Consider the following 14,369-nt stretch of genomic DNA (forward strand, 5'->3'; position numbering starts at 1 on the left):
TGCCCCATCTAGCTTTTGCCCTTAACGATGGGCGAACTCCAATGGCGTGGGGTGAGTTATGGTGGAGCTGCATTGCTTCAACGACTCAATGGTGCTGCTGCCTTATTGCGAAATTGATTCTACAAGAAAAGTAGACAAACGACAACTCAGAAACAGAACAGACTCCAGGAATGCTCAGCCAGCAGAAAATGTGTTAGAATTCCTCCCTCACAAACTCTAGTTATTGGCACACACGAGCTCAGTCCCCCGAGTTCATCCTGACTGCAGTGGGTGCGCTAACTGTGACGGAGGTGACTCAGTCTTACACAAAGAGCAACACTGCTCCTTGTGTGAAGGCTCCAGTGGAAGTCCCATCACAGCCAGCCAGCTTCCAGAATCCCCCCGGGTGGAGGGGAGCCAAGCCCAGGGAGCAGTGAGGAATCTGGGACGCAGTAGCGGAAACGGAGCGGAGTAGGATCTCATTGGTGCACGACCAACAGACAGACACTAAGCTCTGTTCATTAACTTCATCTCTCTGTGCAGCATGCTGGCTATACACCTCCTTTTAATCTGCTCAACATGAGCTGGCGAAGTGTGTGTTTGTGTGTGTGTGTGTGTGTGTGTGTGTGTGTGTGTGTGTGTGTGTGTGTGTGTGTGTGTGTGTGTGTCACTGAGAGAATTTAAAGAACACATACAGTATGATGAACCAAAAAAAGGTTCTGGATGTAACATGTAGATACAGTACATATAGATGGAATGACTACTGTATGTTAGTCTTATGCCCCTCAGCAGTAAGTGGCGGTAGCAAAGTAGCACTCTACCAACTGACTATTGAAGTACTTGATGTAGTTGGGTCATTTTTTTTATACGGTGCCTTTTCCGTCCCAGGTACAAATCATGTTGTATTTTGTCTACATTTGGACAAATACTAATTCCATTAGGTTGTTCATGTATAGTCAATTGTTATTTATTATGAATACAATGATATGGGCGTCTAAGTTGTTGTTTTCTACATTTTAAAAGCTTTGGTTAAAGATGTAAATGGGATTTTGCATGGGATTTGGGATGTCCCCAGTGTTGTTCATTCAACTTCAATCCAAAAAATAACTATTAAAAACATCTACATTTCCAAATATGTTATTATTATTTCATTTTCCTGATCAATATCTATTGAAATCAAATGTAGTTTTTATCCATTTTTAAAAAAATGTTGTACAAAAAACAAGGTTGTATGCTTGTCCCTGCGTTCACTGTCCACCCTGTTATGCTGTGTTAATGTCCCTTTTAAAAGAAAACCATATTTCTCAATCACATCACTCTCATGAGGTGACATCACATCAGTGGAGGGGATTTCAAATGTTGTAAGCTGTGTGATTTTCTACCTCTTTTACCATCTGATTTTGATGTTTTTATCCAGTGAGTTTAATGTGGTTGACCATAACGTGTCCACCCTGTTATGCCTAAATATTGAGGAGATCAATCAAATTGAATAATTTCTAAAAAAGTATTTAGTGCAAATTAGATTTCTCATCAAGTATTCATGGTCATTCTAGGCATTATGCTAACACAGGCAGGCTAAAGGCTAACTTTAACTCAAAATGTCCACCCTGTTAGTGTCCACCCTGTTATGTGTCCACTCTGTTCTGGAGACACTCGCCCTATTCAACTACAGAGGGTATTCTAAATAAAATACAATTTAGGTGCCTGAGCTCGACCACTATGTTTTTCAGCAAGCTAGATATGTCCTTTATATAATAGAACATTAAAATATAGATAAATCAACAATTTATGTTATGAAGTTATGAAGTCCAAATGGCACAATATTAAAAAAAATACCCAGTTGTATAAAAGGCGCATTAACAATTAAGAAAGAAGTATCGGCACTGTCATAAATGTGAATGTCTGTGTGTGTGTGTGTGTGTGTGTGTGTGTGTGTGTGTCTATCGATGTGAGTGTGAGAACACTTGCAAAACTGTGTGTGTGCCTGTGACCCAAGCCTGTGTATTCTTAATATTGCCTCAGTCAATGCAAAAACAAAGGTCATAACTTTGAGAAAATGTCACTTAATTTCCCAGCTCTGCACTTAGTATGCCTGGGGGGGGCTGCGAGAGGCTACTGGGCCAGGAAGTGGTGACTGGGGGGCAGAATAATGTGTCCATAATGTGTCCCTGTGGTTCCAACGTGCACTTTCTCTAGCTGCAGAGGGCCAGGCAGTAGCAGCTCTGTGGGGGCCTATTGTCCCTGCCTCTGTGTTATAGGCTAGCCAGGGAGGCAGGGGGCCCAGCTAAATTGGTACAGTAAAATAGGGCTGTAGCGATCGAGGTTAGGAGTTTGAGCCACTTTCCCCAAGGTGGTCAAAAATACAGTCGATCGCTCTCTCTCTCTCTCTCTCCCTCTATATCTCTCTCTCTTTCTCTATCCCTTCCTCTCTGCCTCTTTTTAATGCAATATGCTTTCCCCATGTCTGTTTTGGTGCTTTCGGTGGGTGTGTTTTTGTTATAACGCTGTATTGTAATGTCACACCCTGGCCAAGTGAATGTTACAGTGCACACCTAGTACTTTCAGCCACTGAAGAAAATGATATTTAATCAATTTATTGATCACTATTCTTGAAAAAAAGAGAGAAAAAATAACATGATCACGCTCTTATTAATGTGAAGGAAAAAAAAAATCATGACGTGAATTGGTTACTACAAATGGTTTACAGTAAAAGCCATCGATGTTATGTTACAAGGCAGGCAGTTGTCAGAACTCCTGTACCTGGGGTGGTCCAGTGGTCTAGCACCACCGTCTACAGTGCACACATGCCCATAGGCATGGGTTCAAATCTAGCCCATGCCCTGCTGAAATGCCCTCTTCTCCTTAATTTCCTGTCTATCGTCACTATCTCTATCCAATAAAATGAAAAATATGAGTGGGACTGCCCCACTGAGAGAAAAAAAACAACCTCTAAAAAAAACATACAAAACACACTTATGAACTGCAGAAGGATATCGATTTGATATACACATATTTGACCTGCTGAGTAATGTGCCACCACAACCTTTGTGGCCCTCCTAGGCCCTTGTAGCCCCGTGTCCCTGGCAGGTCTGATCAGATGATTATTTCTGGATGAGATAAGTGGTTGAAATGGAGCTGCCGCAGTTCAGGTAATCAAGGCAAGCGGGAATAAAGGCCGATGGCCGGGGCCGTGCTGAACCACGCCATGCCACCCGAGATTGCATTACTTGTCCCCTTTCAAGCCCCATAATGAGATCACAGTAACCCTAAACGGGTGGGGAGAGAGAGGAGAAATCTGGCTGTCTGTCAAGTTCATTGTGTCAAGTTTTACAAACAGGGACAGATCCAGTTTCTACAGGAACGGTAATACGATGCCGAAGGACTCCGCCTATCAGAGAGGCCTTCACCTTGAACCCCCCAAACCCCCCACCCCCACCAGCAACCCCCGCTCCTCAGCTCAAACAAGGTCTCTGACTTGTGCTATGAAATAACCTGCTGGGGAAACGGGTTCATAACCACAACAATTTACGTTATGTTGGCTTTATTTCATAGTAACTGTGTACTACTTCAGTAGTTATGTCCTCACTAATCATAATATTTATTTACTGATGCAAATGTTGGTTATACCAAAACATGCGTGGTGAGTCACTTACCAATTGCATGTCAATTACATTGATTATTCCACTAGTTGCTATTACACTATAACTCAGGTGGGTACTACATATTGGAGGTGATTGAGGTAAAATCCTTCATACAGTGTGAATCACTTAGAGTGTATGGAAAAGCGCTAGATAAATCCAATCAATTATCAATTATCATTATCTTGTATTAGGTCAAAGTAATATTAAGGGAGTATGACCGAAAGAGAAAGACTGAGTGTGTGTGTGTGTGTGTGTGTGTGTGTGTGTGTGTGTGTGTGTGTGTGTGTGTGTGTGTGCGTGCGTGCGTGCGTGCGTGTGTGTGTGTGTGTGTGCATGTGCATGTGCGTGTGCGTGTGCATGTGCGTATGCGTGTGAATGTGTAAAAGTGTGCATGAGTCTGACAGGTCTCACACGGTCGGGGGTAAGACGGTGAACCCTCCTCTCCCCTGTGCTAATTGCTGTTTAGACCTGCTCTGTTCCCTCTTCTCCAGTCATGTTTATACAACCTGTTCATACTCCCTCTGTCCCCTTCACTTCTTCTCTGTCTCTCCCCCCTTTGTCTTCCCTTGCTGGTAGGAAATCTGCAAGGCTGCCTCCTCTCTGCCAGCAAGGGCTAATCCCCTCCCTAAAGCACCTTAGCAACGCTGGGAATTTAGAGATGCGAAAAGAAGAAAAAAAAACACCCATGTACTCCGCACTGGCTCCCATTGGCAGCATGGAGGAAACACTAATACATCTTCAAATGTTTTAAGCATTTCAAAACACTCTGCTGTTCTGTGATAAGTCCTCACAGTTAAAGGGATAGGTACCCCCATTGTGTTTGGCCCCTCTGATGTTGCACTGTATACTCACCTTTCCCGTTCACGGCTTGTTATATAGTTTGGCAGTTTTGCTATGTACATTTTCATAGGACATCAACATTATAGGCATTATGCGCAAACCGGATGTTGAAGACATCCATCAAATAAATGCATAACAGATTATCTGTTTTTGTGTACAGTGATGCCCATTCACATGTGGGTACATCTTTGGGAAACTGTTGTCTCCTGAAAGTATAAAGTGAACTGTCATAATATAGTGTGCTGCCATTATGACAGTGTTTCCTATAGGCCTTATGATGGAGGTTATTTCGGTACAGTGTTAGGTTAGCTGTTAACTATTACAACACGGGGGATAACACCACATTATTGAGAGAGATCAGTCTTTTCCTCAGCTCTCTAGAAAGTCATATCAAATTTGGTAGAATTCTCTTTATATTCATGAAACTTGTTCATTGTTCTTAAACATTGTTCTTAACTTATCAGTCGTACAACAAGAAGTCTGATTGAATTGCATATTTGAATTGAACACATTTTATCCTCCGAAAGTCCAAAATGAACCAGATGCAGGATGTATAGAAAGTGAGGGGAAGTAGCTAAGCCAATGTGTGTTGTATACGGAGAATCAGATTATAAAGCTATAATGAGAATCCGTAATACCTCCTGACTGTTCTCTTCACCATGTTTAATCCTGGATCCATGCTACTGCCGTGCCAATAGAGATTCCCTGTGTGCGGACAGTGTAATAATAACTATGAAAGTGGATCAAGGAGGTGGGTGTTTGTGAAAATCTTTAGCCAGGGTATCACTAACAAGCATGGCTCTCTGGTTAAGTAAATCCCCTTCCTGAGATTTGCATATTGTTGAACACAAGCACAAACACTCACTCACTCACTCACACGTGCACACATGCACACGTGCACATGCACACACACACATACACACACACTCACACACACACACACACACACACGCACATACACACGCACGCACACACACACACGTCTCACACTGTCACCTCACAGTGTCTCCTACAGAGTAAGCATGCACTGCCCTGTTCCTTAACATGGAACCCGCAGGTCAATGGATTATGAGAGTTAATTAACTGCCCCTGGGGATGTGGCTCGCTCTGACTTGCACACATCTGTTGGCTTTCCGTGTCAAAACGCCACTAAATTACTCATAATTGATGCTAATTTACAGACGTTTATTTTTTGGCAGTGTGACAGGGAATGGCAGAAAAAAAGGCCAAGATGTGGAGGAAATGTATGAGTTCTGACCCACCTGTGATCCTCAAATTACACAGCTCTGCCTCAAGCAGCCTTCCAGAGGGAAGAAAGAAGGAGCACCTACGGTAGCCCTTGTGATGACTTAGTGATTACTGCTTACTGAGTGACCAAAGTTATGCACATTAAAAGATAAAAGGTCTACTTTTTGGTTGTTTCGTTTTTTTTTTAAGTAACTCTGACTCAACTTCACAGAGAGCCACAAGCTCGGTCAATTAGGCTATTAATGAATTCGACATACAGTATGTTTGTGTGTGTGTGTGTGTGTGTGTGTGTGTGTGTGTGTGTGTGTGTGTGTGTGTGTGTGTGTGTGTTATTGAGTGTTTGCTAGGAGAATATCTTCAATGTACATGTGACCCAATAAGGAACGTTGTTGTGGTTCGGAACAAAGCTCCATTGTCTACAGCACGTAATGGAGGAAGACTGCGCTCCTAACAAAGGGAAAAACAGCTTAACGTGCCTCAGTGTGTAGTGGTTAGGTCTGTGAATATACCAATGCTTCCGTTACGTTATTACAGCAAACCAAACCAAAACCACCCCGAGACTCTAAACGGGTCCGCTCCCCTTTCCCCCACTCCCATTTCCCCAATATGTCACAATAAAGAAATAATGTATCAGCCTTGTGCCTGTTGATTTTGATGAATATCAACAACTTATTTTATACACGAGACATCAATTCTTATTTGCTAAGTAAATCATTGTACTAGCCCCAATTGCTACATTTCTGTTGGTTGCCCACTATTTGAATGACAGAGCATGAGCACACATCGTGGGATCTCTATAGAGATGCTATGCATTCACCTTGAAACTCCGGTTTCAGCACCTGGACAGCACCATGTAAGCGTTGTTTCAGTCCATACACAGTAACAGACCTTTAGTCGATTCTGACTTTAGTTCAAGTTGGCCATATAGTTTCGATTCATAGAACATATGTCAATATATATATATATATATATATATATATCAATATGAAACAAATCGAATGTTTAGGCCTGTCTTTGGTCAAAGGAGGTTATTGTATATTACTTCTTTGCACGTTTAAAATAGTTAGCACCGAATTAATATGTTTGGTTATGACTTTGTTAAGTATAACTTTGTTTATACTTTGACTTTGTTGTAAATAGGCTATATATATTTGAGTCCCTGTAGGCCCTTACTAAGGGATCATTAGTGATGGATCGAGTGAGCTTCATCTAGATGGCAATTGAATAATAAACAAAAACTGCATGCAAGTGGTATTTAGTTATTTCCATGGAAGCATATGGATACCATTTCACAGGGAAAAGTTGTTTCTAGCTAAAACACTCGCAGGAAAGAAAGATTTACAATTAAAAACATTTCGGATATCAATCAGTAACATTCACACATTATACATAATATGATTACATGGATGGCGTAATGATGGGATAAATATAATGGAAATTAGTTAGAGTATTGTGTCTGTCGTTAGTTTCATTCTTTCTTCCAAATGGGGGCGGGGAAGGAGAGGCACTTTCACCCAGGATTATCAAGAGTGTCCCGGACAACCGCGGAGGTGCAGCTGCGTGGTGCTGTGAAATGTGCCGAACAATTGGGAGCACTGTTCGCCATCTTCTCGCCTTTCTTAGACATTTGCATAGTCCGTTCTGGTTGATTGACTACCATAACCGGTCTGGGAGACCTCTTTTGTCCGATAATCACCCGAGGATGGCGGGGGATAGAAGGGTGACAGAGGCTCTGGGCTCCGGTGATGGACTAGACAGATTTCCGTGCAATGAACATGGGACCGTGGAGTAAAACTGCATAGATCCCCGCTGCCATGGAGCCTATTGAGTCGTTTTAAAACGCTTGAACCCTTCTCGATTTGAGTTCGAGTCTACTTTTCAGATGGTGAGAGCAAATAGGATAGTTCTTTACTTAGGCCAATGCTCTCAACCGTTGCTGAATTGCTTCCATTGATTCTACAGCATCTTAATTAAAAACACGAAAACCCCAGAGAAAACAACAATGACAATTTAAAACAACATTCATGGCTAACAATTAGCCTTGAAATGGTGATGTAAATGCAATTTAGAGTAAATCTGTAAAATCAAATAAGCTATAGCTTATAGCAAGAGTCACTCCGTCTCAAGCAGCACAGATCATAAGTGGGCTTCAGTCTTTTGCTCCCCGGTTCAACACAATGCACTGTAGACAGACTGAAACCCTCCAGGCTGATTATCGGTCCCCGGGGATTCTAGGTTTAAGTCGGTGTACGTCTAATTGATAGTTAGAAATGTTGCTAATTAAATATGGGTTCATGGTGGCATAGGCCTACCATTCGTTTATGTCCACTGATTGGAAGAAACAAAGAAGTGGAGGAAAAGAAAAAAAACTTGATGATGTATGATACAGTATAGGCGGCTACCTCATAAACTACCAGGCTCTGTGAATTAAGCTATTTAATTATGACATTCAGTGCAAATATAAAAACCAATTGTCCATATCTGTGCTTCACAACTAAGTCGTCCTTTATAAATCAAGTCAGGTAAGTCTTATCGTAAGACACATTGAAAACCGAATGGCAATAGGGCAACAATATGAAAAGTGTACGGGCAAGATGTTTTTCGAGTTGTTTGTTCTCTGCATGCATTTCAAGCTTTTGCTGATCTCGGACTGAGTGGGGTTTTTTGTGTGGTCCCATGGATTGGCCCTAATGGTTCCCGTAATGCGCGAGGGGTTCCTGGTCTCTCTTGCACCTGCGTCGAATCTTGTTGCCTTCAGGAATTCGCTGAGGCTTGTAATCAGCTTTGTGAAGCCAATGAGCGCACGGTTGAGTGAGTGAAACTTTCCAACCACACACACACACACACACACACACACACACACACACACACACACACACACACACACACACACACACACACACACACACACACACACACACACACACACACACACACATACACACACACACACACACACACACACACACGCACACACACACACACACACACACACACACACACACACACACACACACACACAGGACCCGTTCAATGAATGCATGGGAGTCAGCATGGGGCGGCTCTCCAAACCCCAGGCCCAGCCAAATTCCAGCAGAGCCGCTCACAATCACCTCCACCCAGGCTTCGCAACAGCGGAGAACTCGCTGCATATGGGGGGGGGGGGGGGGGGGTTGGGGTCTAGGGAATATTCTAGACGAACTCTAAAACGAAAAATGCGATTCGCAAGCTTTTCTGTTGAACTTTTGATATGTTCAATATTGCAACGTTTAGGCAGAGGCATTGTCTATAAAGCCACCAATCAGTCAAAAATGAATGAAGGAAGAAATGATTAACGTTTAAATGTCTGATTTGTTAATGAATGCAGTCAATAGCCTAAAGGGATATTATGCCAAATCAAGTGGATTATTAATTAATTAATTAAATGTCCATGCTGGTTTTGGAAGCGCCCATAGTAGACTACATTATCCGCAAATGAGTATAGGGTCTGCGTCTGCCTTATGGCATTTAACAAATACTTATGTACGTGTTTATTTCAAGTTTCAGCAGTTGTATTTGGCATTCAGGGACAACGTTTCGATTTAGGGTGTGTATAGGCTACAGTGGCTACAGTAAACAGCAACACAAACAGCACAAACCGTCTACTCTTGGAAGGGGTTTCGGATTAAGAGACTGAAAAATGGTTAAACATGTCAACGTGTAATTGCACGATAAGGCCCTCGTGAGGAATTTATTGGCCAGGTTGCTATTTCTATTCCGCGCTAATCTCGTTTCAGCACATTCGGTTTTTGCAATCTGTCTCCATAATCTCCTGTGACAGAACGGCATCCAATGGCAACGGTGAGGTTTTTAGGAGGGAACAGGGAAATATGCGGAGGCGTGATAAACTGATGGTAATTATCCACATTTAGGACACCGAGTGCAAGAGATCGGGGTTTACGAATAACAAATAGCGAGTGGCAGAGGCTTCCAGTGCAGAATGTAGACCTATCGGTGTCTACAAGATAAGCATATCGCATGGTTGAGATTTAATGGTCAGGGGGCTATGTTGTCTCCCTCTCTTCCACTTTTCACAGAGTGGGGAAATGATTGTATTTGAAATGTTGCAGAATGTTTCTATTGAAAAAGGAAATGTTCAATTTCTGCTTCTGGAATTAAATTGTCTGTATGATAATTTCTAGTCAATCGTTTTCTGTTAGCCTGTTGTATAGATGTCATCATCAGATCTAATTATCTACACAGACTAATGGATAAAAACAAATAGCCTATAGATGTGAGGCCTTTTCCAATAGGCTACACGATTATGTTTGTTTGACACATTATCTGACCACGGTCGCTTGAATAGTGACAGGTAAATATGTATTGAGTCAGTTTTGTTAGAGAAGCTAGATAATTAAATGTTGTTTAGCCTTCATATTGGTATTATTAAATTGTATTGGCAAACTTTTTGCTAGTTTGTACCATCCACACTCACTGTCATTGTTTTCAGTAACCTGTTCCAATGGTCACAGAGAGTTTAGAGAGTGTGACGAATGAACATAAATTGTGTTTCAACTTTCAAGGTTTGTTCAATGGTTCATAGATCTGCAGGGGCAAAAAAAAAGCCCAAGGGCCAAGGGCCAAGGCTATAGGAGCACAGCAGGCTAGTTTCAGGCTGGCGAGTTTGGTGACTGACGTCACGATGCCATGAAAGACTTGGACTTGCCGCTGACCCCGGGGTTAGTTCGTATGGCCGTCTAATCCTTTTCTCTCTGACACAAAACACTCTCCTCTACTCCACTCGTTCAACGTAATCCCCCCTGACACCCCAATAAGCCTACTGATTCAGTCATCAAATATAGCTAATTGTTGCAAAAAATAAATAAGCAAAAACACCCTAATGGGTTCTTTAATTAGAATAACTAATCAATCAATTTTGATCAGCGTTCAATAAATCATATACTTTGTTTTTTTACAGCTATGGACGATGGCTCTCATTGGGCCCCAAGTGCCAGACGGATTTAGTTGAAGTGGAAACCATTTTTAACTGTGCACCCGAAGGATGAGTTGAGAGTTAGTTCATTGACCAACGCATAATTAGGCTATGTGATTGTCTTTGTATCTGCAGCCATTCACATTTTATTGACTTTGCTAAGTTTGGGATGAAGCTCATGGGTCAAGACCCCGGCCTCCAAAGCAAGCAAGCAACCATGACAAAATAAAGTATCCATACTTCTAATTTTTAATCCTCTCACTTTTCTTAGAATGGAAATTACATTTGATATATATAGCCAACAATAAAGCATGCATCAGGATGAGGGGTCAACATGACACATGCGGACAAAACCATTTTTTCTTCTTTTTAAAAGTTCCTAAAGAAAAGCCAAACATGACCAACTAATTCCAGCATGGTCACCTTCATCAAAATTGCAACAAGTGCTTGGAAAGTAGGTGACATAAACAAACAAAGCAATTTGAACAAAAGATAATGTTGAGACGACCTAGGAAGAAATGCGTAAAATTAGCTGATAGCAGAGTTGATTATTGTTTACATAATGTTTACATAATGCGAATAGTGCGTACATTTTTTCCGGCGTCCTCATATTACAAAATTATCTTTTTCCCTTTACCCCCAAAACGGAATTGAATTTAGATAATTGACCAAAATATAGTGTGTCAATTTGACATCATATGAAGTAAGAACTGTAGTTCCATTTTACCTCAAATAGCCACAGCGCATAGCAATATAGGAGTTCATGTTTAGACATCTATAAACTTGCAGGGAAAATAACATTTAAAAGAAAATGCCTGAGATATATAGCTTAGACTAGAGCAAAGCAAAATCATCAAGACATTTAAAACGTTGAAAAAAGTTGTGCTTTCTGTTTCAATAAATTGTAAAGCTGATTGTTGGTTGTAAAAAATCATTCACTTGTTATTCCGAACAGAAAGATTATCTAAAGAAAAACCCGTTCGATAAAATCAAAACATGATTCGAACGAGACGAAGTTCCTCCCACGAGAGTTTAGTCACAATTCAACAGGTGTTGTGACTCGTGCCTGCTTGTCTTCCTTTTCTTTACTAAAAGGAAACATATAGCCTATTAGATCCCATTGAGAGAACACATGATAGGTCACATTGCACATAGATATTTAATAAATGTAATACTAAATAATGATTATTGTTTATGATGATTATTATGATATGCTAATAATAGCCTCATAATAACAATAGTAGGCTAATAATAATGTATTTACTTAGTCTGTGATTGTTTGTCACATCGCATAACAACCATGGCTATGTTATGTTTTGGCTCGTAAACCCTCATATTTCACTTATTGTTATGCATATTATAATGTATTAATTCATATGCCTGTATCCCATGTCTGATATGATGTCTGTTCGTGCCAAACCTAAGCATCAAGCAGTCAGCCTTTTGTAGGCTAACAAGTAATTACGTAGATCATACATATTTACACACATTTGCCACGTAATCGACTCGTTTTGGGTCACTGCGCGTTGTAATGCAATTCTGTTTTTACATGATATTTAAGACGGCCAACTTGCAGGTCTGAAGCGTCCGTTTGTCGACGTATCGGTGGCATGAACTATTGGCCTGAGAGAACATTATGCTAAATAAAACTGTGGGAAGTGGAAAACGTATAGCTTACCCCCCAAAATAACGAAACTAACACTTGTTTCCATAACCAGGGCAATACTGGGAAATTTATTTAACTCATACTTGAACGCAAAATTGTTTTCTTTTCTGGCAGAAATGCATTTACTAAATTATTTACAGTTGCTTATCAGTCTCCTAGTATTTATTCACAATTTACAGGTATTTTTTACAACAACAAAAACAAATGGTTCAGATACAGCAACTCACATGTTTACAAACAAGAGAAAACGAAATTAATGGAATCTTATAAACTTTTAAAAACATTTTCCACATTCATTTTAATCACACGGTCATCTCATTTAAATGTCCATGTTTTCAAAAACGGTTATGCTTCCACAGAAAATCAAAGAAATACTTCAAAAGTCACCAGCCTTCACAAGATTAACCTAAATCGTCTCCAAACTTGGCATGCCCTTCGGTTAGAGAGCAAGCAGAGCGAATGCGAAATTACTCGTCCCTTAAACGTGGACAGACAATAACCCACTGAAAAACCTTCGTTTGTCTAATGTTGCCTATTTTTTTGTTGTTGCTTTTTAAAATTAAAATAATCGCATTCAGTTTACAATAACCAATATAGCCTGCACAAAACAGGTAGCAACAATCTAAAAGAGGTAAATATTTGGTTATGTGATTTTGTTGTGCTTATCGCACACGTGTTTTTTTTTTTTTTTTGCTTTCCTCTTTTTAAATATGTGTCAAAGGAACAGTTCCGTTTACCCCTGTCGTGGCGCTCTGATAGTGCTGCGGCAGTGCGTGAAGTCTACTTTGAACGGACGGGTCACCGGCAACTTCCCCAGTTGGTAAATACATGCTTATCATGTCCCTCAAGTCCCCGGGACATGGCGCGCGCGAGTGAGTAGAAACTGGAGGGCTTACACTCGGTTCTGATTTCACCAGCGACCCCAGCGTGCCGATGGCCCCAGACGAGGTGACACCAGAGCTCTGGTGCTGCGTGTAGGTGATCCCGCCGTAGCCGGACGGAGAGGCGCTCATGTAGCTCTGAGAGTTCGAGATAGGGCTGTACTGGAGTGCCGTCATATCGTAGCGGTGCATGGGCTGTGGGTTGTGCGGGTGGTGGTGGTGCGAGTGGTGATGGTGCCCCCCGTTGCCCGGGTGCTGGCTGTAAGCGAGCTGAGCCTCCTGCATCATCGCCGCGGCCGCCGCAGCTGCAGCGACCTGACCAGAGTAGGCACTGTTCGCCCAGCCGTTCATGTGCGCGTAGCTGGCAGTCGCTCCTCCGCCGTGACCCCCGGGGCTCTCTAACCTTTGTCCGACCCCCGGGCTCATCCCGACCCCCAGGCCGACACCACCGCCCCCGGCCAGGAGCCCACCGGCCAAAGAGTACTTGTCCTTTTTAAGCAGTGTCTTAGTCTTTCTTCTCGGTCGGTACTTATAATCCGGGTGCTCTTTCATGTGCATGGCTCGTAGCCGCTTCGCCTCGTCGATAAAGGGTCTTTTCTCAGCTTCAGACATCACCTTCCACTCGGCGCCCAGTCGCTTGCTGATTTCCGAATTGTGCATTTTAGGGTTCTCCTGAGCCATCTTCCGTCGCTGACCCCGAGACCAAACCATAAACGCGTTCATCGGTCTCTTGACACGGTCCGGGTTGACTTTGTTCCCATTGTTCGCTCCCGTGTGCCCCGAATTTGTGTTCGTTTGGGGCACTGGGGAGTGTAAGTCCGTCTCCATCATCATGCTATACATTCAACCTGGCGTCAACTTTTCAACCGATGCACAGAAACATTCAGTCCGTCGCTGCTGGCACAGATGGGCAAAGCAAACCTCCCAAGAAACAAATGCAAAGATGAAATGTGGAACAATACAATCCAGACAGAGAGATAGGCTACTTGGATAAACTTTTCCCAGCTTCTTTATGGCAGCTCTTTTTCTCCTCGTTTGTTTTTCCACATCCAGCGGGATGAAAAGCGTCTCTTTGCGCTACTTTCTGTGTCTGTAGTAGAAAAGTTGACAGAGCATACCCATACGATGCGCTTTGACAACGA

The 14,369-nt window shown here is 42.1% G+C and overlaps 1 protein-coding gene across 1 annotated transcript; it reads right to left on the minus strand.

The window, feature by feature from the left end:
* Positions 1-301: 301 nt before the first annotated feature.
* On the minus strand, positions 302-14,070 carry sox1b (SRY-box transcription factor 1b; the record flags this gene model as incomplete). Its single annotated transcript, XM_080527246.1, is given in 4 exon segments — positions 302-421; positions 8,735-8,776; positions 8,778-8,854; positions 13,245-14,070. Coding segments are annotated over 4 exon segments (1,065 nt in total).
* Between the last annotated feature and the right edge of the window lie 299 nt (positions 14,071-14,369).

Source organism: Nansenia antarctica, assembly GCF_963989245.1.
Source record: "Nansenia antarctica genome assembly, chromosome: 3".
NCBI classification, from domain to species: Eukaryota; Metazoa; Chordata; class Actinopteri; order Argentiniformes; family Microstomatidae; genus Nansenia; species Nansenia antarctica.